At 55.9% G+C, this 22866-nt stretch overlaps 2 protein-coding genes across 7 annotated transcripts; one reads left to right on the top strand and one right to left on the bottom strand.

Annotated features, from left to right (window-relative positions):
* Positions 1-11540, top strand: EIF5A (eukaryotic translation initiation factor 5A). 2 transcript variants are annotated; one of them, XM_006112127.4, is made up of 6 exons: positions 1-165; positions 7297-7482; positions 8054-8158; positions 9117-9248; positions 10291-10364; positions 10581-11540. In XM_006112127.4, the coding sequence occupies exons 2-5, from the start codon at positions 7318-7320 to the stop codon at positions 10351-10353; spliced, it is 465 nt and encodes a 154-aa protein (XP_006112189.1). In that variant the 5' UTR covers positions 1-165; positions 7297-7317; the 3' UTR covers positions 10354-10364; positions 10581-11540. The 2 variants fall into 2 exon arrangements, with proteins under 2 accessions (XP_006112189.1, XP_006112190.1); XM_006112128.2 differs by having other exon boundaries at positions 11451-11540.
* On the bottom strand, positions 11021-21793 carry GPS2 (G protein pathway suppressor 2). 5 transcript variants are annotated; one of them, XM_075908428.1, is made up of 10 exons: positions 21556-21792; positions 17413-17552; positions 17055-17167; positions 16680-16759; positions 16385-16467; positions 16140-16308; positions 15924-16010; positions 14205-14284; positions 13913-14008; positions 11021-13705 (listed from the first exon to the last, which is right to left on the bottom strand). In XM_075908428.1, exons 1-10 carry the CDS (start codon positions 21647-21649, stop codon positions 13622-13624), a joined length of 1026 nt encoding a protein of 341 aa, XP_075764543.1. In that variant the 5' UTR covers positions 21650-21792; the 3' UTR covers positions 11021-13621. The 5 variants fall into 5 exon arrangements, with proteins under 5 accessions (XP_075764543.1, XP_075764545.1, XP_075764546.1 ...); XM_075908430.1 differs by having other exon boundaries at positions 16140-16305; positions 21556-21790; XM_075908431.1 differs by having other exon boundaries at positions 17413-17522; positions 21556-21788.
* Between the last annotated feature and the right edge of the window lie 1073 nt (positions 21794-22866).

The raw sequence follows: 22866 nt of genomic DNA on the forward strand, positions 1-22866 counted from the left end.
TGTAGCGTGGGCGTCACCCCCCCATCTCTCCTCGCGCCGCTGTCAGGCGGGGGGCCGCCTCGTTTGGGTGTGTGGGGCCAGGCACAAAGCGCGCGTGCGCACTGTGGGCTGGGTTGCAGCAGCAGCAGCAGCAGCGAGCGGCGGCGGTTGAGCTCGCGCGGTCGGGTGAGTGAACGCGCGCGCGGCGCCGGTTGGAGTGAGGCGGGGGCGTCTCCCTCCCTCGCGCGAGGGGCTTTGACCGTTGGCGGGGAAGGCGGCGCGCGCGCGCGCGACCTAGCGAGGCCAAGCCGCGCCGTCCCTCCCCTCCCCTCCCCCCCGCCGGCCCAACACCGCGTGGAGAGGCCCGGTCGAGGGCAGGGGCGGGAACGTGGAGGGCAGACTCGCAGGGCAGGCTGGCATAGGGGCCCTGCCCTGTGGGCGGGTGATAGGGCTAGCGGTGTTAGGGGCCTTCTCTAGGGGCAGAAGGGTGGGGCGGACTGAGGCAGGGCTTAGGGTCTCCTATGAGATTTTGGGGAAAGTTGGGGGGGCTTGAGGTTCCTCCGAAGTGTTTAGGGCGGTTAAGGGGGCTGGGGTCCCCTAAGGGCTAGAGGGGACTGTTGTAAATAGGCTAAAGGGCCTTAGAGTCCCCTTAGGGGTGGGGGCGGGCGAACGGGGGGATTGTGGTCGCCTGAGGGCTCTGGGTGGGTTTGCTTACCTTCTGGAGAGAAGGAAGTATGGATGGGGGAATTTGGGCTACCCTGGGAACTAGAGGGAGGAGGGGTCTCGTGGGGTGTGTGCGTAGGAAGATGAGCCTTATTGGGAGGGAAGGAGAAGCAGTGGTCTGATAAGATGAACCTGGGGCACCAGGCAGGTGGGTAAATAAGAGCTGATTTGGGGATGTGGGAATCAGGATTTGGGAGACTCTGAGGCTATGACGGGAGGACTTGAGTCCTCCTATGAGAAGGGGGTGAGTGGGATTTCCTTGGGGAGGGATGTCTGTAGATCCTCTTGTGAGGGGCAGAGGGGGTTGAGAATTAGTGGGCGTTCCCCTAGGAATTAGGGACGGGGAAGGAGGTCTCTGGAGGGAGGAATGAGGCCTGGTTAGGTGGGGGGGGAAAAGACCCTTGAATCCCCTTCCAGGGAATTATTTAAGGGGACCCCTTGTGGGGCTGATGAGAGAGGAGTTGAGGCAGAGAATGGCCTGGCAAAGGGGGAGGGTTGTTTCCTTAGAGTGGGTTCTCAGTGTCTAATTTCCTCCAGGGGAAGCCATAAAATGGGACTAGAGATTGTCCTAGAGCAGTGGTTGCCAACCAGTAGATCCAGATCTACTGGTAGATCTTGGAGCCTCTGGCAGGTGATCCTAATTGGTTTGGCCAAGAGGCTATGAAGTGCTGGCACTTCAGCTGCCCCTCCCCCACTGCTGCTCCTCTCCTGCCCTTTGCCTTGGAGTGGCCCCTTCCCCTTGAGGAGCCTCCTGTTTTCTATACAGGGCTGGGGGGGAAAGGCGGGGTGCTGATGTCAAGGTGCCCTCTCCCACTCTGTATCCTTTCTCCACAAAGCAAGGAGGGGGCACAATAGGACTTGGGATGGAGCTTGCTGGCTGCTTTAGGGAGTGGGCAAGGGCCAGGGCAGGGGTGAGCCTGCCTTAGCCCCACTGCACTACTAACCAGGAGCCACCTAAGGTAAGCAGTTCCCAGCTGGAGCCTACATCCCGAACTCCTACCCTAGTCATGACCCCCATCCTGCATGCCAAGCCCTGATCACCCCTGCATCCAAATGCTGTCTCAGAGCATGCACGTAGACCTTCCTCCTAAGTCCCAACTGCCTGCCCCAAGAGTAGCTTAGAGCCCCCTCACACTCCAGATCCAGCCTTTAATCCAAGACCAGAGCCTGTCTCTCAACCCTCTGCCCCAGCCTGATGAAAGTGAGTGAGGATGGGCAAGAGGGAGGATGGAGTGAGCAGGGGCAGAGCCTCAGAGAAGGGGGGGGGGCAAGGGTATTTATATTTGAGACACACTTTGGATTGCACTTAAATTCAGAAAGTGATCTTCGTGCTTAAAAAGGTCAGAGACCACTGTCCTAGAGTGGAGAAGATTTGGGGGGAGAATCCCCTTCTGGGGAGGGGGATTGGAGGTGATCTGAGTGGAGTTCCCAAATAGGATAAAGGTAACTGGGGGTGGTGAGATCCTCCTAGGAAATGGGGTGGGAGGAGAGAGAGTTGAGGGGGGCTAGCTGTGAAGATTGACCTGCCATTTACTGAGGGGTCAAGATGTGGGGGCAATCCCTGTTGGGGGTCTTCCCATGGAGTTTGGGAGAGGTTCCCTTGGTGAGGGCTGCCTGAGGTATCTGGATAAAGCTCTGGAGGAAAGAACTGGGGTTAAGGGAATGACTCAGGACCATGAGGTGGAGAAGAGACATGATGGAAACATTAACTGCCCTCTCAGAAGGAAGATATCCCCCCCCCCCATCCCTCAGAATGGGCCTGGAGATCCTTCCCATCACTGATATTGGGGGACAGAAGGTTTGAGTGCTTGTGTCTGGGCCTGACTTGGAGGAGGCATAACTAGGCAGGAGGGGTGGCTTGGCCAACATTGCAACTGCCCTCCATGCTCTGGGTAGAGAGGATGGGGGTAACTTTCCATGGTCCTCCAACCCCTTAAGGGAAAATGTGGTGAGCTATAATATGGGTGGTGGTGGTGCAGAAAGGCATCTGGAGTTGGAGAGCAGGGAAACACTTTGGAATGTACAGGAGGGTTTTGGGATAGTGTCTAGGTGGTTTGGAGTACAAGGGGGCTATACCATCGTTTAGAAGGGTTTCTAGTGGGAGATCAGTGCAGCACTTTTAAGCACAGGGTTGGGGTTGACCTCCCTTGGAGCCCTTGTAATAGTTTGCAGGATTTGGGTACTGGAAAGTGAGTGGGGTGTAGGGAAGAGGATGGAGTTATGAATGAGGGCTCTCCTTAGCATGGTGGCATTGGATACACTGTGCCCCAGGGTGTGTGAGACTGCAGGGATCTGGGGAGTGTATGTAAGTCCCGCTGGGGCGGATTATAGCTGCAGTGGCCACAGTGCAGCAGTGGGCTGGTGGCTGAATGACACATGGGGCTGAGCCGTGGGGTAGGGAGGGCCCTGTTGCCATGTGTGGGAGGGAGCTGTCAGGGTCACTGAGCCAGCCTGGTTCCTTCCCATATGCTCTAAAAATGTGGGGCAGGAACTTTTTCACCCCATTTCTTTGCTGCTGGAATTGGCCCGTAGCTGCAGACTGAAGCACGTGTTCAGCAGTACGGCTGTCACCCTGCGTGAGCTATGGGAAGCAGTTGTGCTAATCAGTTGACTGTGAGGGGAGAGAACGATGGTGGGGAAAGCTAGTTGGAAATGGCTGGACCTGCACAGCTTGCTTGCCTGCCCTCTGCTAATTAAATTGGTTATTAACCTGGGGAGGGGAAGGAGTTGGTCTCTCTCTCCCCTGTGTCCTGCTTGGGGGCTCCTGAACAGTGTTCTATCAGCTTTGCCCTGCCGGAGCCACCACTACCAGTGGGTGGTGGGATTAAGGTGACTAGCCATGCAGTTGGGGAAACAGGCCATGATGTGTTCAGTGCTGGGGAGAAATGCTCAGGCTTCCATTTCTGGCCTCAATTTCCTAGGCATTGCTGCTGTTTCAGGGGAGTGGGGTCAGGAGTTCCTAAATAGTACTTGCCAGGCTAGTGTGTGACAGGTGCAAGGCAGTATAGCAGGCCAGGATATGGGGGTGCAGAGTGACTAGAATAGTGCCATCAAACTCAAGTAACGTTCCCTCTGGATCACACAGGACAAGCTTCCCCCCTCTACCCAGCACTCAGTGAATGCTGGTTTGCCCCGTGCAAAATGCAGCAAAGACCTCTGCCACATTTTGCAGCTGAGGCAGAATACTTCTGGGAATGGATGGGCCAGGTCAGCACTTGGATGGGGGACTGTCTGGAAGGGAGGTGCTCAGTAGGGTGTGCTCTTCCGCTGGAACTTGGCTGGCAACAAAGCATCCCATGCTTTCAGTGTGGTAACTGGTACAGATGGGAAGACTTTTGGCAGCTTCAGGGACAGAGATGGGAATTAGGAGCCAGAAGTCCTGGCTCCCACTGCCCCTCCCCCCAACCACTAACCCACACTCCTGAAACATAAAAGCTTGGTCTCACTCTGCTGCAATTGTGAAGTTTTCTGGGTGCCTTCAGAAATAGTTAAGCCTGGGGTGTTGGGCCTGGTCCCAGCAGAACAGCTCTAGCCTGTCTCAGGCTTTCCCCTAGGCTGGTGGGGGAATTCCCCTTCTCAGGGAGTGGAAGAAAGTTGTCCCCTACCACATAGCACAGGGAATTTGCTTTGTCTCTAATCTGCCTTGTGGAAGGGATGCGAAGGCACTGTATTAACAGCACACAGGCACCATTTCTGGCATGTCATGGCACTTGGTAAGCAGGCCTGGCCTCTTTGCTCTGCTGTGGGTGAACCTAGGTCAGTGATGAGTCATCTGGTGCCCTCCTCCACGCTGCTGGGGGGGCAATCCAGGCCTGCTGCCAGTGCCCTGACTTGCTGTCTTAGGGGAATCTGTGAAATTCAAATTACAGGGGGAGGGGAAGGAGCTTTGAAGAGAGCTAGAGAACAGGTACTGGGACTTGCCTACAATGGAGGAACCAGGACTCCTGGGGTCTTCTAATTCACACTTCATTCCTGAGTGAGTGCCAGAGGGGCAGATGGTGCTGTTAGCTCCACAGTGGAGTACTTGGGAGGTGATTGCCCCAGATGTCACATGAGCCAGTGGCAGAGCTGGGTAAAGAAGCCAGGAGTCCTGGCTCCCTGGGCACTCAGCTCTGAGAACAAAGTCTGACCTCATGAGTTCTTCACTCAGGGTGTCTAGGCAAATCTTACTAGTTAGGTAGCAGGGCTTGGCCTGCTGAGGGAGGGCTGTCTAGCTGGACTTTGTGTGTCCCCGTCCCCCCCTCTGGGCCAGTGACTTTCACTTGCGCCCCCTCCACATGCTGGGGCACAGGCTTGCTCCTGGCCACCTCACCTGCCTGGGATTGATATTTGGGGGCATTGGATTTCCCATCCTGAGGGTTGGTGGGGCTGTCCAGGATGTTACCCCTCCTTTGCTAAATGCTTCTTCTGCATGCACAGTCCTGGGGATGCTTTCTGGGGGAGGGGAAATCCCCTGGGCAGAAATGACTGCTGGGGAAACCCAGGCAGCCTGCCATGTGCTACTTTCAGGCCCTGTCTCTGTCCCCCAGCATTGCATTAGGAAGATACAGGATTCTCTGGGTGGGGAGGAGGGGGGACTGGGAAAGGGCTGACACAGCTCCTGGGCAAGGACACCAGTTCTGCTGGCCAGGACGTGATTAGGGATGTAATAGTGTAGTTGATTAACCGATAAGCAGAAGCTTATAGGTTAATGCTATAAACTCTACACATTTCCCTGCCCCCCTTCCTCCTGCCAGTAAATTTTTTAGCAGGTTGGCCAGCAGCCTGCCTCAGTCCCAATTTGCACTGGGCCCAGGACCTACCCCTGCAGCAGCTCTGCATTTAAAGTGTATTAGGTGCAAGGCAAGCAGGCAGCCTGGTTCAGTTCCAGCTCATGCTGGGCCTGGGACCTCTTTATTAGAGGCAACAGCACAGGGTGACAGGCAGTTGGTCCATAAGGGGAGCTGGTTTTTAAACTGTCTCCCCTTGTGGGTCAGCTCCCCCCGGTATCTCATTCTGCTGCCTCTGATACAGTGACAACAGTGCAGAGTGGCAGGGGGCTCCTCAGGAGTGAGGCCAGAACACACTGGCTGCCAGCTCCACCCCCAGGAACTATAGAATAGTCAACTAACCAATAAGAATTCATTAAGTTATTCAACTATTCAAGTAACCAATATTGAACATCCCTAGATGGGATGGTCACTACGCTTGCTGTGGGAGAGTTGGGAACCAAGCTAGGGATGTAGAATCCCGTTTAATTGGTTAACCAATTAATGGGGTGGGAACCCTGCTCCAGTCCCCCTATCTATGGAGGCCCCCCCTACCTGTGATGGGCGTTGTGGGTCTGGAGCAGCCCCCTGCCTGTGATGGGCAAGGGCTGCTTCAGCTCCTACCAGTTAACCATAACTGGTCAGGTGAGGCTTACTGGTTAACCATTAACATACATACTCCAGCATAGCTGTGGGCTCCAGTGTATTAGCACCCATCCAGGCCAGCCTTGCACCACCCCTCCTCCTGCTAGTGCCTCTCACTCCAGACCCACTAGCCCCAGCTCTGCAGGTGACCCTCACTTCTGACTTGCAGACCCCCATTGAGATCAGGACTATAAATAGCTCAGGTGAGACCCCAGCAAAATTGCCTTCCTTCTGGCCTGAAGCTGGCAGGCACACACGTGAAAATGTAAGAACTAGTGCTGTGGGCTCTGGATTGCGGTGGATCCCTGGGGTCCTGCCTGACTTCAAACTTGGGAATGCAGCAGCACCTGCCTCCAATCGGCCTGGCATTTACATCCTTGGTTGGGGGGGGAAAGGGGCTCTCCTGTCCTGAGACACTGTGGCCTCTCTCCCAGAGCTGGACCCTCATGGGGAAGCTGCCTGGTTTGCCCTACATCTGGTGGGATTGAGAGAGAGTTATGTGGACAGGCCACTCTCCCTGTATTAGGGCTGTGCCTTCCCCATCTGTTCTTGTGGCTCCCAGGTTGGACAGAATCAGAAGCATGTAGAGGAACTGGCCTATGCAGCCAGTCTGCAGTTGTAGCTAGGCCCTGGCTTAGGGAATGCAGGGGTGCATCTGGGTCTAGTGTGGGAGTTATAGCTTGTTGCTTGTCTGGGGGAGGCATCAGGGGCCAATTTAAAGCCTCCAAGCTGGGTTCGCTGCTGCTGCACGCTTTGTTCCATCCTCTGTGTATTTATACTAGGGGTGTTACAATGTATTTAGGTAAATGTGTACTCTCTGAAAATTTCAACAGTTACACATGGACTTCCTGCATGCCTCCTCCCCCTGCGCTGCTGCCTCTGTATCATTGCAGTGGGGGCGAGGGTTGGGGGGAGGAGGGTGGCAGCAGCTCCCTATCCATACTGGGAATCTGTGTGTAACCGTGAAGGTTAACCGATGAGCCCAGGCTCGTTGTAACAGTGTACAGGGTTACACTTTCACGTGCCTAGTATAGACTGTGGGTCAGGGTAGCATCCAACATTGTGAGGGGCCTAGAAACTGAAGGATGTTGTCTGTAACCCCTGGTGTAACCACGGGGGGAAGGGATCTCAGCTGGGGTCATATGGTGCTTCCATAATGTCCTGCAAATGCTCTCCACTCTAATCCTGCCTCCTCCTGCAGTTCCCCTAGCATCCGATCACCATGGCCGATGATTTGGACTTCGAGACGGGAGATGCTGGTGCCTCCGCCACCTTCCCCATGCAGTGCTCGGCCCTCCGCAAAAATGGCTTCGTGGTGCTCAAGGGCCGCCCCTGCAAGATCGTGGAGATGTCAACCTCCAAGACTGGCAAGCATGGCCATGCCAAGGTATGGGGCTCTGCCCCACTCCAGCCTGCTACCCCCTTGCGTGTGTGGGGGTGGGGGTGGGGGGGTGGGTGGGTGGGGGTGGGTGTGTGTGTGTGGGTGGCAAGATTAGCTTCGCCTGTCTACTGCTTCCTGGCAGTGGGTCTCCCTGGGAGTCCAGCAACTGCTGTTCTCAGGATCCTGTACTCTGGGAGCTGCTCCCTTTTGGCTGGCCTTGACTTCAGAGAGGATCCCAGGGACAAACCTTCCCCCACAAGCCCCATCTTTGAAATGTGACACTGGAGTTCTTGTGCACCACAATTCCTGCCTTTATTCTCCTCTTCTCTCTCTTCCCCCTCCTGCTGGGGCTACCCTCTCATTCTCCCTGGCCCATGGGGATTCTTTTGTTGCCCCGGAGGAGGGAGTCTGTGCAGCCCTGGCATGATGGGTCACTTGCAATGTCTGTTGTGAAGGGGGTATGTCCAGATCTTCTCCATTGGTGAGCTGGGGGGGTATCTTCCCTGTGGGGGCAGCTGATGCAGTCACTACCCTGAGGGCCCCCCCCCCCAGGGTGACCCTGTCTCCTCTCCCCCAGGTGCACCTGGTTGGCATAGACATCTTCACTGGGAAGAAATACGAAGATATCTGTCCTTCCACCCACAACATGGATGTGCCCAACATCAAGAGAAATGACTTCCAGGTAAAGGGGAGAGTGTCTGCATGGCCAATGGAGGGGCAGGAGAAATGCTCAGGAACTGGCCTTGCAGCTGACCCCCGGCACTTGGCCTCAAACCCTGCCCAGATCCTCTCCTGTCTGGACCCACTGCCAAATACCTGCCAGGCCATGCCCCAGCTGTGGCAGTGGCCAAGCAGCTAAAATTGACACTTGGTGGCCAATCCTCTGCAGTGTTCAGCTCTGGGTGAGTGTTAGAATAACTGCAGAGCCCCTCACTTGCTTTATAATCTGTGTTCCTGTCCAAGGTAAATCGTGTGCACCCTAGGGAGCGTGGAAGAGCCATGGAACCTCTGTGTTCCCCTTGTTCAATCACAAGATTGCCCAGTCTGCAATCTCAACTAGGCCGCTGTCTTCCACCCGCTGCCCCTAGGATTCCGTTCCATTGTGCGGGCTCCCTCACTGCGGGGCAAGCTTGGTGCCTCATGAACTGGAGCTGGTTGGGACTGGAGGCGGCCAGTTGAAGCCTGCATTGTGCTCAGAGACAAGGTCGGTTAGAATCATGCAAGAGCATAGCTGGTTTTGAGAGTTGCTTGATGCCGCAGGAGATGGCTGGTCTTTGCTGTATTGAAGGTCTGGATTTAAGTGAGCTCTTGTTCAAATGGTGCTAAAAGCCGCCCTGCCCCTTTAAACCCTTTCAAACTAAGTGGAACCAAGCTGCTGTCTGAATAGATGTTATGCCTAACCCAAATGTAAGCCAGTTGAATCAATGAAGCTCTAGGGTGTCCTTGATTTCACTGGTGTAAGGAGCAGATGTCAGTTTCACACTGAGTTTCTTTGCCTCCTAGGGCTGCTAAATACCTTTGAATTTGCCCCTGCTCCAGACACCTGCTTTGGGGGTGAGCTCAGGGCCAGGAGCAGGTGAATCCCTTCCCAGAGGTGGCATTTTCCCTGCAGGTGCTAATGGGCCCCTCTTGCCTTGCAGCTGATTGGGATCCAGGATGGGTACCTGTCCCTCCTCCAGGACAGCGGGGATGTGCGGGAGGACCTGCGTCTGCCTGAAGGGGAGCTGGGCAAAGAGATAGAGCAGAAATATGACTGCGGAGAAGAGATCCTGGTAAGAGGCAGCAGCTGCTCTGAAGGTGGGGGATGCCCCCCCATTCCTACTGCTAGGATCATGATGAGGGGCTCCCAGCTGCATCCACTGCAAGTGGGGGGGGGGGGGGCGCAACGCATGTAACATAAGTTTCATAGCTCAGGGGCGATGGCATGGAACCCACTCCGTCCAGGTGGTACTGCTGCAGTGGACAATACTGGTGCTAGGGATGTGTAAGTGTGTACATGGTTAATTGATGAGCCTGGGCTCATCTGTTAACATGAACAGTTACACGCAGCACCCCTGCACTGTTTCAGAGGCAGCAGTGGTGGGGAGGGGGTAAGGAGGGCATGAATTCCATGGGAGTTGGTATGTGCTGGGAGCTGGCTTAAAAGCTAGCCTCTGAAATTTTCAGTAGTTACACGTTTACCTAAAATGCTTTGTAGCATCCCTAGTTGGTGCATAAGGGGAATCCCTGAAATGTCCTGTCCTCGCGTTCCCCCCCCCCCCCCCCCCCCAAGGATCAAAGAGGCAGGGAATTAACACATTCTTGAGACAGTGGACACAGTGCTCTGTGATATGCTCAGGCTCAGCACACCCAGGTAGCCTCAGGCTGAATTATGAGCAGTGTTTCCTCTAAGCTGCACAGCTTCACATGCACTGAGCCCTGGGCCTCTGACTGGGTGGGGCTGATTAATCACCTGTGAAGCTGGGGGAACACTGGCTATGACCCTATTAAAATAAACCCTGAGTCTTCTGCAGTGCTTCCACTTACAGAGCTCAGAGCACCTTGCACAGCAGCTCTGTATGGCTATCCCCCCCCCCCCATGTGGAAACTGAGGTGTGGGGGTTGGTGATTTGCCCAGGGTCACCCTGCCACCTGGGAAGAGAACCCAGCAGTCCTGGCCCCATGATCTAACCATCTAGCTGTTCTAAAGCCAACCTCATTCTTAAAGACTCGGGGGTGAGGGGAGCTGTCAGATCAGGATGGAGCCAGTGATGGGGGGAGAACAGTATCTTAACAGTGCAGCCCCTGAATCATCTTTTCCCTTCTGCCCCTTAGATCACCGTGCTGTCTGCAATGACCGAGGAAGCTGCTGTTGCCATTAAAGCCATGGCTAAATAAAGGATCCCCAGGTTAGTGGGATGGCGCTGTGGAGGGCATAGTGGGGAGGGAGTGGAGGCTGGATTTTTAGATCCAGAGGCACTGGCCTCTTGTTGGCTGTGCTAGCCACATCTGAGCAGGGCCCAGCTGCCAGAGTTGGGTGGGAGTTTGCCCCCCCCCCCCCCACAGGAGGCAGCGGGGGTGTAGGATTAGGCAGTCTTCCAATAATTGCTCCTTTCTTTTTCCAGAGTGGCAGTGGCAATGGCAACTTTTACTACAAAAGAAAGAATTGCAACCCTTCTAAACTGGCTCCATTTGGCTCACCCCCCCCCCCTCCTGATCTCAGCCCCTCCCCCCATAAAACCCTCCCTCCAGGAATGAAAACCAAGGAAGAAAAACCTGTTTAATTTTGTCTTTGTTGGGTCTGAAGCTAGATGCTTTTTTTGGCTCCCCCTTCCCTCTGACCCCCGGGGTGCTTGGAACACTACATCGGGGAAGGGCTTATTTGGCGGGGGGGAGAGAAATTGACAGAAGGGGGTGGGAAACTTGCCTTGGGATGCTTTTTTTTGGGAGAGAATCTCCTCAAATCCCTGTGGAGGGTGGGGTCCCCAAAACTTAGCCATTGAATCTCCAAGAACCCCAAAAAATCCCTTTGGATCTCAGGTCCCCCAACCACACCAATCCAGGATCCTCCTGCAAACAGGGGTCCTGCAAACCCTGCAGCTCTTGGGTCTGACTGAAAACAGAATCTTCCCACCCCTTTACCCTCTCCTAGGTCAAAAAGGCTAGTGAGTAACCATCCTGCTGCCTTCTCATTGGTCGAGGCAACTGCAAGCTGTCTGCTTCCTGTTGCGCCCCTCCCCCAGCTAAAGGGCAGCATTGCTAGGGGTGATGCCCCAATTCTGGGACTCTTGGGCCCCCTCCCCCACATAAAAGGGCATGTCTACCTGTCAAGGGGGAGGATGGGACTCACCTGGCTGAGGGGTGTAGCTGTTCTCCCTGCTGTGCTGGACCCAGGGTGTACCCAGTGCCCCCGGGGTCACCTCCCTGCTGGAGCTCTTGGGGTGGGGACAAAAGTGGGGGTTCCTGGGTCACTCACTAGCTCCTCCCTCCTCCAGGTTCATCCCCTCCTGCCCTGCTGTCAAGGGGTCAGCGCCTGCCCCCAACACATTTGTTAATCAGCCTCAATAAAACAAGTTTAATACGAAGCATGTCTCCTGCTGTGTCCAGCTCCAGGGTGCAGGTGGGAAGCCCAAGAAAGGAGGCTTGTTGAGCTGGGGGAAGCTCAAGGACCTGACTGGGGTGAAGAGTCCTGTGGGCAGATCCCCGATTAGTGGGGGTAATGTTTAGTGCTTTAGGAGCAGGGGTTCAGAAAGGTGCAGCACTCTGGCCCAGCCATCCCCCTTACCTTCTAGAAGTTCTGGGGGCACTGAGGATTGTAGGACTTGGCCTGTGCTGCAGAGTTCCTGCCATGGGAGAGGGGAATCCTCCCTCTCCACTGCAAGAGAGCCCATGGGTGTGAGGTGCCTCTAATTCCACTCACTGGTTTCTGCTCTGCTGCCCTCCTGGTTGCCACAGATCCTGGGGGCTGCCTGAGCCAGACAGGCTTTACATGGGGGACGAGGGAGGTGCAAAGAAGGCATCTGGAGCAAGAAGTGTGGCCCCCCCACCATTTTCTGAGTCTGACCTAGCCTGTTGTGCAGGGATGGGGACTTTGGGGGAGATAGTCTTGGAGAAACTAGTGAGGGGACAGCCATGGGTGGCTCCATCTCCGCTTGGAAATCCCCTTGTGTGGAGTGGCAGGGGGAGGGGGATTGTAGCAACACCAGGCCCTCCAGGGGTAGAATAACCTGCCAGGGTGCTGAGGGGTCATGTGTACTCAAGGGCTATTGTGCCAGAGCAGGACAGATAGTTGAGGCCAGGAGTACTCAATGGGCAGAGTTATTTACCAGGGCAGGATGTGACAGATGGGAGGTGGGGCCATGCCCACCTAGGGGGAAGTTATGTGCCAGAGCAGGATGTGATGGGAGATATGGCCAAGCACACCCGGGGTAGAGTTATGTGCTAGGATAAGATGTAACATGCAGGAGGTGCAGCCAGGATCACCCCGTGGTGGAATTGTGTGGAAGTGGGATCAGGTACCCTCCAGCTACAAAGTTATGTGCTGTGGCAAGATGGGAGGGAGGTAAGGCCAAGCACACCCAGGGGTGAAGTTATTTGTGGGGGCAGCCAGCAGGTGGTTGTGTCAGGGCATAGTAAGACACATGGGAGGTGGGGCTAAGCACTACAAGGAGCTGTAGTTATGTGCTGAGGCAAGATGGGACAGATTTGATGCAGGCCAAGTACAGCCAGGGTGGGCAATAATTTTCACAGCAGGACAACTTAAGGAATTTTGCTGTGGTCATGAGCTGAGGCCACCCTTAAAAGGGGTAAGGCCTGAAGTAGAAGGGGTGGGAGTTGGGGAGGGAGGCTTTGAATTAAACACAGCAAAGGGCTCATAGGTCCCAGGCCTACCACTACTGCATTTCCTGGCTGCTGTCCAGAGTTGCTGAGGCTATTTAAAAGGTTTAGGGCACCAGCCCCTGCCAAGTAGTACTGCAACTGGGAGCTGAGATTCATTTAAAGAGGATCCTGCTGCCTGAGCCACCTGGAAATTCAGTGCACAGGCAACAGGATATAAATAGAAAGCAACCAGATGCAATCCACAGGCTGCATCAGTGTTAGATGGACTGGACTGGGCCTCTAGTCTGCATCTTGCCCAGTCCTGAATGAAATGCTGGGGTAGGGAGTGACAGATGGCAGCAGGGCCAGCACAACCACAGGGTGGAATTATGAGCTAGGGCAGGATATAACAGATGAAGTGGCTAGGCACCCATCAGGGTATTATGCCTGGAACCACCTCCATGACACAGTCAGGAGGCGGAGGCAGAGGCATAGGCCAGAACAGGATGATGCATGGTAGGTCAGGAACAGCCAGGAGATGGAGTTGTGTGCTGGGCCAGGCTAGGATAGATGGGAAATGCTAGGGTAGGATGGTACAGAGAGGAGGTAGGGCCAGGCCCCAACAGGGGGAGAAGTTATGTGCCCAGGCAGGAAGGGACACGTGGGAGGGGGGGTGTCCAGGTGGGAAACAGATGGAGACCTGGCAGTAGAAAAGCCAAGGAGAGGAGTCTCCCAGTCACTAGGTCATACAGCAGTACCCTCCCAAAGCTCAAAGACCACATTCTGTCAATGGAACCTCCCTGTTTATTGGGGGCCAGTGTCTGCACCCCTTCCCCAGAGCAGGGGCTCACTTGTGGTAAAAGCGCTGGCTCTGGGTATGCTGGATAAAGGGGTGACGTGAGGCAGGCTGGCCACTGGCAGGGAATCCAGACTGTGAGAGAGAGAGAGAGAGAGAGAGTGTTAATTGTGGGGGGGGGGAGGGGAGGCAGTCTTTGTCCCTCCCCACTGATGCCCCAAAGGGGCTGAGAGAAGGCAACCAACCCCCCACTAATCTTGTGGGGCTGCTGGGCTGGGAAGAGCAAGGCTCACTCAGCCTGCAGAACCGGGCCGGGAGGGGGAGGAGGGGGGTGTCACTCACCTTGGCGGCCGGTTGCATCTGGACGGGGATCTGAGGGGTGGGCAGCAGGGTCTGGTTAGGGTGCATGGCCTGGGGGTGCATTGGGCGCAGGGTCGACTGCGAAGACAGAAGCAGAGCACTAGAGGCCAGACCCCATGATCCAACCAGTCCCTGCCCGGGGGCTGGATGGGAGTTGGCACCCACTAGAGGGGACAGGACCCATCCCCACCCCCACTGAAACCAGCCAGTCATTGTGCTGGGGCTAGATGGAAACTGGAACACCCTAAGTGAGGACAAGCCCCAGAGGACTCACCGAGTCGGTGAAACCTGACTGCTGGTTGGCATGTTCCAGCTGCTTCTGTAGAGGGATGGTTGTGCTGGAGGGGATGAAACCTGACAAAGAAAGGAAGGGGGGCTCATGGCTCAGTGTTGGGGGGCTGGGCACCAGAAGGGAGTTTGGGGCAGGGTTTAGTCACATGCCAGACTTAGCAGACAAATGGGTCTCACCCAGCTGGGATAGGGAAGGGACTAGGGTGGAGGGGGTGAACACAGGGTGAACAGGGAAAAGGTGTCAGAAGGGATCACAGTCATGCTGGAAGGTATAACAAGTGGGGTTCCTCGGGGTCAGTTTTGGGTCTGGTTCTGTTCAATATCTTCATCAGTGATTTAGATGATGGCATAGAGAATACGCTTAATAAGTTTGCAGATGATACCAAGTTGGGAAGGGTTGCAAGTGCTTTGAAGGATAGGGTCAGAATTCAAAGTGATCTGGAGAAACAGGCTGAGGTAAATAAAGTTACCAGGACAAATGCAAAATACTCCACTTAGGAAGAAATAATCAGTTGCACAAATACAAAATGAGAAATGACCCTCTAGCAAGGATACTGCAGAAAGGGGTCACGGTGGACGGCAAGCTAAATATGGGTGAACTGTTGCAAAAAAAGAAACATTCTGGGATGTATTAACAGGCATGTTGTGAGCAAGACATGAGAAGTAATTCTTCTGCTCTACTCTGCACTGATTAGGCCTCAACTGGAGTAATTGTGTCCAATTCTGGGCACATTTCAAGAAAAATGTTGAGAAATGTGAGATGGTCTAGAGAAGAGGGTTAAAGATCTAGAAAACATGACCTATGAGGCAAGACTGAAATAAGTGGGCTTGTTTAGTTTGGAAAAGAGAAGACATAACAGTACTGAAAAGTGTTACAAGGACGAGGGAGAAAAGTTGTTCTCTTTGGCCTCTGAGGATACGACAAGAAGCAAAGGGCTTAAAGTGCAGCAAGGGAGGTTTAGGCTAGACATTAGGAAAAGCTTCTTGTCAGGGTGATTAAACACTGGAATAAATTGTCTAGGGAGGTTCTGGAATCTCCATCACAGGAGATATTTAAGAGCAGGTTGAACAGACATCTATCAGGGCTAATCTCGATCATGGCTACTCAATTTTGGAAGCCCAGGAGCCACAATACTCTCAGCACATGCTGAGGGTTGCAACTTAAGTGTGGTTGCATATACATGCAAATAGCTTCTTTCACATTGACGGGCATGAATACAAAGGTTAAGGCAAGACTACACAATATACCGGCCTCTTAAGTCAGTTTTGCTGATATTAATAAAATACAGTATTTACCCAATTTCCACCCATATGACAGCACTTTTAATGAGCAATGACAGTCCAGGAATTTAACTGCTAAAATACATATCAACAGAAGATATTGACTACTTTTTTTTTGGCTACCACCCATGGGCTGTGTGTTGAGCCCCGCGTAAATCCAAACCGTACCACAGGCTGTGGGCCGCATGTTGAGTAACCCTGATCTAGATGGTGCTTGGTTCTGCCATGAGGGCAGGGGACTGGACTTGAACTGTTGAGGTCCCTTCCAGTTCTAATGTTCTATGAGGGTTTGCCCAGCTGGGATGGGAGAAGGCATCAGGGGGTCTGTCCTAGGTAATCAGGTAGGGCATAAGAGGGTCTCATCTAGCCAGGTGGGGTGGGGGGGAGAGTCAGACAGGGAGGAGTTATGAGGGGGTCTCACCTGGCTGAGCAGGAGGGAAGTGCCCATGCAGTGCGTAGCCTGGCGGCTGCTGTGACAGGTACTGCATGGCAGGGAAGGCTGAGGGGCCTGTGGGGCAGAAAGTGAGGGTTAGAGCTCTGTCCCAACCCAGTGCCACCACCTCCCTTCGTCCCCCCAGCTCCCTGTGCCCTGGAACCACTCCAATTAAGCTGGTCCCCACTCCAGGCTTTGACTCACCACGGATGGGCTGGCTGCTGGCATAGCTGACAGGCACGGCTTGGCCTGGGGCAAAGTGCTGGCCCTGCCCCACAGCATAGGGGCTGTGCCCAGCCTGCCCGCTCTGGTACTGCCCATGCTCCGGGGTGCCGGGTGCGAAGGCCGGCTGGGTGGTGAAGTGCCGCGTCTGCTGGACACAAGGGGGAGAGGTCAGCAGCTCTGCAGTGACCCCAGAGGGGATGTGACCCACCCACCTTAACACTCACTGTGATCACAGGGGGTGCAAAGATCTGCTTTGTCCTGTCGGCTGAGATCAGCGTTCCAGCCCGGCTGTGCCCTCCGGGGCTTCCTGAAGAGAGACTGGGGTGAATGGTGGGGTGTTCCTGGGCATGGTCCCCCTCTCCAGGCGCTGCTGCCAGCCTTTGCCTACCCCAGGTAACCCCACCTGCAATGGTCCTCCCCCAGACTTCCCCATCCTTCCCCACCCCTCCCAACTGCCTTTTACCCCCATACTCTCCGCATCCTTCCCCATGCCCTCCCTATTGTCCCCCAGGCCCGTACCCTGCATGTTGAGGATGTGGGCCCCGGCGTGCACGGCCATGCCCTGCTGGTAGGCTGCAGCTGTCAGAGTCGTCAAATCGCTACAGGGCAAGAGAGAAGAGAGGCTGGCATGGCTCCCCTGCCTTTTCCACTGTTCCCCAGTCAGTCCCATCAAATCTAGCAGCAACGCAACACTGCATTCTGCAGCTCACAAAGTCACTTCATCAGGGAGTTCCCCATCTTAAGAGAATTGTAGCTTTCCACCCTCCCACCAAGTCATCTCTGATGCCTCCCTATAGCAAGACAGAAACCCTCTACGCCTTCCGCCAGAACAATACCCTCTCCCACACACCTGAACCAGGACAGGACCCTGCCCCACACATCCTCCCCCCTCACCTCTGCTCCTTGCGCCGGCGCTTCTCCTCTTCATGCAGCACCTTCTTCAGCTGTAGGAAAAGCTGATGCTTCTCCTCCTGTAGGGCCTGCAGCCTTTCCCCCAGCTTACTGATCTGTGGGGGGGCGAGGGAGGGGAGGAGAAGAGGGTCAGTGTGAGATGAGGGGACAGGGCCCAGACACCCAGCACTGGGATTCTGGGAGGAGGCAGCCTCTCCCTGAGAACAGGGCCCAGAGACCAGGCACTGGAGGAAGTGGGCTGTGATCTAGGGGGAGCCCCAGACCCCTCAATCCCTAGCCTGGCTCATAACCCCCCACCCCATGGAGCTGGAGGATAGGAGACCCACGCCACCACACTCACTTGTTCTTTGGTCTCCTCTAGAGACATGCGCTCCTCCATCTCCTTCTTGCGGCGCCGTTCCTGCTCTTCCCTCATCTTCTGTTCCATCATCTTATCCACTTCCTCCTCCTCTGCAGATACACAGCTAGGGTCAGGACAACCTCCCCCCCCAAAAAAATAGGCTAGAAATATGGAAATAGTGCAAGCTGAGGACAGCCCATCTGTCCCCTAGAAAAGAGATCCAGGGACTGGAACCTCAGCATCAGTGAGGGACTGTGAAACTGAGGGCTGGCCTTCATCTCAGCCACAAGAACAAACCAGGTGTTTGTGGGGAAGACCTGGCTGTGAACATATTGGGGCCAATGTTGCGGGTGGGAAGGAACCCTGCAGCACTGACTCTGTAGGAGTTGGAGGGCATGAGGAGGAATGTAATTAGTTTTGAGAGCCAGTTGGAGAAACTAACTACCAGTGGGGCTGCTGGGCGGACAACATGTTAAGGACAGCTTTGCTTTCTTGCCTTAAATCCTCACCAGGTTTTAAAGAACCCTGAGTTAAAAGACAAGCCTCAGCTTCTCCTAATCCCTTCAAACAGTGGGTTTGCCACACTTTTCCATTGGTGGACCCCTCAAAAATTTCTAATGCCAGCATGGAACCCTTTGGAAATTACAGACCTGGGCTGTGCCCGCCCCCCAAAGGGGTTGATGGACTATAGACTGCAAACTTCTGCCTCAGTTACATTAAAAAGTAAATATGGTGAACCCCCAAAACTCTAGTAAAACTTTGCATCAAAGGCCCCATCTGAAGAGCAAGCTGGGGGGAGGGGGAACACCTAACTTTGGAGGTTCAGGCTTATAAACACAGCCCTTGGGCACCTATTCTGTATTAAGTGCTCGTGTTTCACAAAAATCACACACGACAAGTAATGTTTCCATTAATCTTTTCCATCCATGCATGGACTTCTGCACATGAATGAAAGAATACATTTTGCTATGTGCACCAAACCATGTACCAATGGGTACCACTCGTGGAAACATAAACCTAGCTATGAGCAGGGCCAACTTTAGGAAGTGCGGGGCCCCCCAGGATTTTTTTGTTGAGCAAAAAAACCCAAAACACAAAAAAAGACGACTTAGGTAAGCAATTGCTGTGGAGCCTAAGCAATTAATCAAAACCTATCCCCCAACAGAAGCCAAATTCAACCTGGTGTTACCCATCTATCACAGCTGGTCTGAGAATCACAAATCAGGCCAGAGAAGGTTTAGGGCCAAACCATGTATTTGAAAGTTTAAGTTACACGACAACAAGCAACTGCAACGAACCCACCTATCTATCTCAGAAAAAAGATAGAAAGGTCCCATACACAAAAGGGGTATACTTTACAGAATAGGAGACAGCAGTGGATGCCTGCAACCTACAATCCCTTGGATAACTGAAAGCCTTAGGATAAGATCAGCAGGAATCCTCTTCCCTCACTGCCCCTGCCCCCTTTTTTCCTGATGCCCGCCCCCTCACCACTCTCTGCCCCATTCCCCTCATGCCCCTGTGCCCTCACACATGGCTTGCTCCATCCCCACCTTTCTCATGGCCACCCCTCCTTTCAAGCCTTCTCCCAGCACCTCCCCCTCCCCCCCTCCAGACCCTAATGCCCTTCCCCTCCCCTCTCCTCTCCTCTCCCAGCATCACCCTGTCCCTCCTCACACTGACACCTCCCCTCCTGCCCTTTTCCTCATTGTCTGCACTTGGCCCCCTGGAATTTGTATCTTCCCTCTCCCCTCCACCTCCGCACAAGACGTCTTCCTCTCCCCCTGCCCTGCCGTACCTTCTGCCTTCCACTTGGGGGCCGGAGTCTGTGCTCAGACCCCAAAAGTCCCCGGACTCCGAACTGGAAGGTAGGCCAGCACCACGCAGCACCAAACACTTTTAAAGTCCTGGGCCATGACGTGACATCACGTCACGCCCAGGCGTCTCCCCGGTCACCTGGAAATGCTGCATAGTGTGCGCAGGCAAGGCGAAGCCGACTGAATGCTGCGCACAGCAGGGATGGCTCGGGGCTGGGGGGACGGCCATATAACTTGCCGCCCATGGCAGGTGAGCCTGCACAGCGTGCGCTTGCTCTCACCCCAGCCCGGCGCCCCCCTAGCGTGGCGCCCTGGGGCAACTGCCCCTCCCTGCACCCCCTTCGCTATGCCTCTGCCCCCCCCATCACATCCGTCAGGCTGGGAACCAAGGCTCCCCACCGCCAGTGTCCCCCACCCCTCAGCGCTCCCGTTTTTGCACAATCCACCTCCCCACCCAACCAAGCTAGGGCTGGCCCCGCGGCTGCCAGCGGAAGAGATGGGCTGCGCCGGATCGGGCAGCACGCGCGAAGGAGGCGCAGCTGGCGCTGGCCTGGCCAACCGGACGCTGGAGCATGCTGCCACTGCTCAAGCTGCCACAGGTGGTGGCCGTGCTAGCGGCCGGTTCCGCACGTGGCCTCAGCCTGCAGAGCCTGGTGCTGGAGCCCCTCAGGTAAGAGACGGCAGCCAGGGGCCGGGCTGGGCCAGGCCTGCCTCTGCAAGCTGCTTGGGGCCCCGTGGGGGAAGCGCGACCCCACCTGCTTTGACTGCGCCCCACAACGCTGCTTTGCACCCCGGCTCCATGTGCTCAGGGTGAGTCACCGCTCCCCGGGCTGCAGGTGGCTGAGAGCTGACTGCGCCTCTCCCCCCTCCCCCACCTTACCTTCTGCCTTCTACAATGCGGGGCCAGACTCCGAGTCCGAGCCACCTGCACTTTTCAGTTTTAAAAATCCCGGGCCGTGACGACGTCACATCACGCCCGGGTGTCACTCCGTCCACGTGCAAACACACGCGCATGGCAGCAGCAGCTGGCAGCGTGCGCAGGCAAGGGGGAGCAGCCGACTTCCGGGTGTAGAGCCCTCTCGGGTGCAGGGCCCGATTCAGCAGAATCAGCTTAAGGCTATGAGCACTCTTCTAAAACTGGGTGGCATTCAAATCTTTCCTGAGTGGCTGCCCAAGCACCCAGCTTACAGGGAACACTAATGACAAGCTCATCCACACCTTTAACAATGTACAGTAAAACTCCAATTGTCCGGCATCCAGTGGTCCGGCACTCCTGATAGTCTGGCACCAACCGGAACCTGGAAGTGCTCTGGCCAGCCGGACAATTGGAGCTGCTCTGCCCGTGGCCTCCCCAAGTCAGCCGCTGGTCAGTTTCAGCAGCGGCTGACTTGGGGAAGCCGGGGGCAGAGCAGCTGGGGTGCTGCTGGGTTGGTCCCGCAGTGCCACCCTCTCCCACGCTCTCATCCTTAGTCCCCCCTTTCCTCTGCCAAGGGCTGCAGTGTGGAGGTGTCACCCTAGCTGTTGGGGAGACTGGGGCCCAGCTATAGGGGAGGCTAGAGCAGAGCAGCAGGAAGTGGCTGGTGACCCTGACCTCTAGGGCTCTGATCTGTGAGGTGCCCCTGATGTGAGGACGGAGGGAGAAAGGAAGAGCAGGGGAGAGGGGGCTCAGGCCTGTTTTTCAGGGGATGTCTAAGAAACAGGGAACAAAAGGAGGGGGTGTCTGAGGGTCACCCTCCACCCCTGGTATTGGGCCCCTTGAAATCCGCCTCCGGAGAGATGGGGCTAGCACTGGGGACTCAGGAAGCCAGGAGAGGTTCTTGGCCACACCCTATAAGGCACTGTGCCCTCCTCCAGCACAGGAGAGTGCGAGGGGGTGTCCTTGAGGAGCAGTAGGACAGAGGCTTGGGGAGGTTCCCAAGAGGCAGTGTGATGGAAGGAGCAGTGCGGGCAGGGGGACCAAGGGACAGTGCAGTGGAGGGAGGGGAATATGGGGGAGCCAGGGAGTGTGTGTGTGATGGGGTGGAGGGAGGGGGATATGGAGGGACCCAGGGGGTGCAGTGGGGGAGGAGAATATGGGGAGGCCTGGGGTCGGTGGGGGAACCCCAGGGTGGTGTGGTGGAGGGATGCGGCGGGAGGGGGGACGTGGAGTGTTCCAGGGGGTGGGGGGTTTCCAGGGGGAAGGGCCACGGTGAGGTGGGGACAACAGGTGGAGGCGGGGCTAGAGCCGCTGAGGGGTGTGGCCAGACGGAGAGGGGTCATTGGACAGGTGACGTGAGACACGAGGAGGGCAGGGGCGCGTGACGCGGAGCACGCGAACGAGGCTCACCCTGCCGCTTGCGCTCGCGCTCCACCATGACGTGGCGGTGGAGGGCGCGCGCCATGGCCGAGGAAAGCTTAGGCCGCTCCAGCAGCGCCGGCATCTTCGCTCCGCGCTCGGGCACCGGCCCCAGCCGTACACTTCCGCTTCCGGGGCGCGCGCCTGCGGCGACCCGGCCGCTCCTCTCGTGTCAGCTTATCCCGCCCTCTGTGCGCGCGTGAGAACGGGATCCGGCCTCGCCCTTGCCCTTACGTCAGATGGCCCCGCCCTCTCTCATTTCCCAGCGAGACCAGGCTCTGCCGCTTGGCCGTGCATCAGAATGAGGCTGGCCCCGCCCGCTGGTGGCAGGAGTGGGATTTCGGCCGAGCCCAGGGCATGCGCCTGTGTGGGCAGAGGCAGCATAGCTGGCCCCCGCCCGGGAGGAGAAAGGGACAGCGGGGGGCCTCCCACTCCAACTGGGTGCTGGGGGTGTGTGCTCGGGTGACCAGCACCCTGCTGTTTTGTTATTGATCTAGAACAGTGGTCTCCAACCTTTTTAAGCAGATCACTTTTTGAATTTGTCAGTCTAGGATCTGCCTCTAACACAAATACCCCCAGCCCGCCCCTTTGATGAGGCCCCACCCTCCTCTGTGAAGTTGGGATACAAGGGAAGGGGACAGAGCAACATCAGCACCTCCCTGCTTCTTGTCTTCCCCACCCCACACTACATGCAGAAGGCTCCCAGGGGACAGCTCTGAGGCTTTAGGCAGGAGCAGTGGGGGAAGGGCAACTGACATGCAGGCACTTGAGAACCTTCCAGCCAAACCAGTCAGGATCACCTGTCAGAGGCTCCAAGATCTTCTGATAGATCCTGATTGACTGGTTGGTGACCCCTAGTCTAGAAACTGAGTCTTGTGCCTATGGGGCTCTGCTTGGAGGAGCAGCCTGCAGCCCCTAGGCACCCGATATCTACACCTTTGCTCTGCCACAGCCCATGGAAACTGTGGGGATGGGGTCTGCAGGCAGAGAGCCAGAGCAACCTGCTGGCCACTTCCTGGAAGTGGCTTCACCCCCAACTCCTATCTGGTCCATCAAGGTCAGGGGGCTCTGTTTGTGCCTGCAAGCCCTTTCCCTGCAGCTCCCATTGGCAGTGTGCCTAGCGTACGGGAACTGCTGAGTTCACCAGTGTGGCTGGTGCAGCATTGGGAGACAGCACCTGCCCCCCACTCTGACCATAGGATTCAGAGATCACCCAGCAGGGCTGGTGAGAGGACAGGATGGGAGTGTCCAGGTGGTGTGATGATGGGGGGGGGAGGGGAGAACGCAGTACAGGACAGTGTG

The sequence above is a fragment of the Pelodiscus sinensis genome, chromosome 24 (genome assembly GCF_049634645.1).
Source record: "Pelodiscus sinensis isolate JC-2024 chromosome 24, ASM4963464v1, whole genome shotgun sequence".
Lineage (NCBI taxonomy): Eukaryota > Metazoa > Chordata > Testudines > Trionychidae > Pelodiscus > Pelodiscus sinensis.

Coding starts and splice junctions, on each gene's coding strand:
- EIF5A (XM_006112127.4), top strand. CDS start 7,318: ATGGCCGATGATTTGGACTTCGAGACGGGAGATGCTGGTGCCTCCGCC. Junction 7,483..8,053: donor GCAAGCATGGCCATGCCAAG/GTATGGGGCTCT, acceptor CCTCTCCCCCAG/GTGCACCTGGTTGGCATAGA. Junction 8,159..9,116: donor TCAAGAGAAATGACTTCCAG/GTAAAGGGGAGA, acceptor CTTGCCTTGCAG/CTGATTGGGATCCAGGATGG.
- GPS2 (XM_075908428.1), bottom strand. CDS start 21,649: ATGCCGGCGCTGCTGGAGCGGCCTAAGCTTTCCTCGGCCATGGCGCGC. Junction 16,468..16,679: donor CCACATCCTCAACATGCAGG/GTACGGGCCTGG, acceptor GTCTCTCTTCAG/GAAGCCCCGGAGGGCACAGC. Junction 16,011..16,139: donor CAGCAGCCAGCCCATCCGTG/GTGAGTCAAAGC, acceptor TCTGCCCCACAG/GCCCCTCAGCCTTCCCTGCC.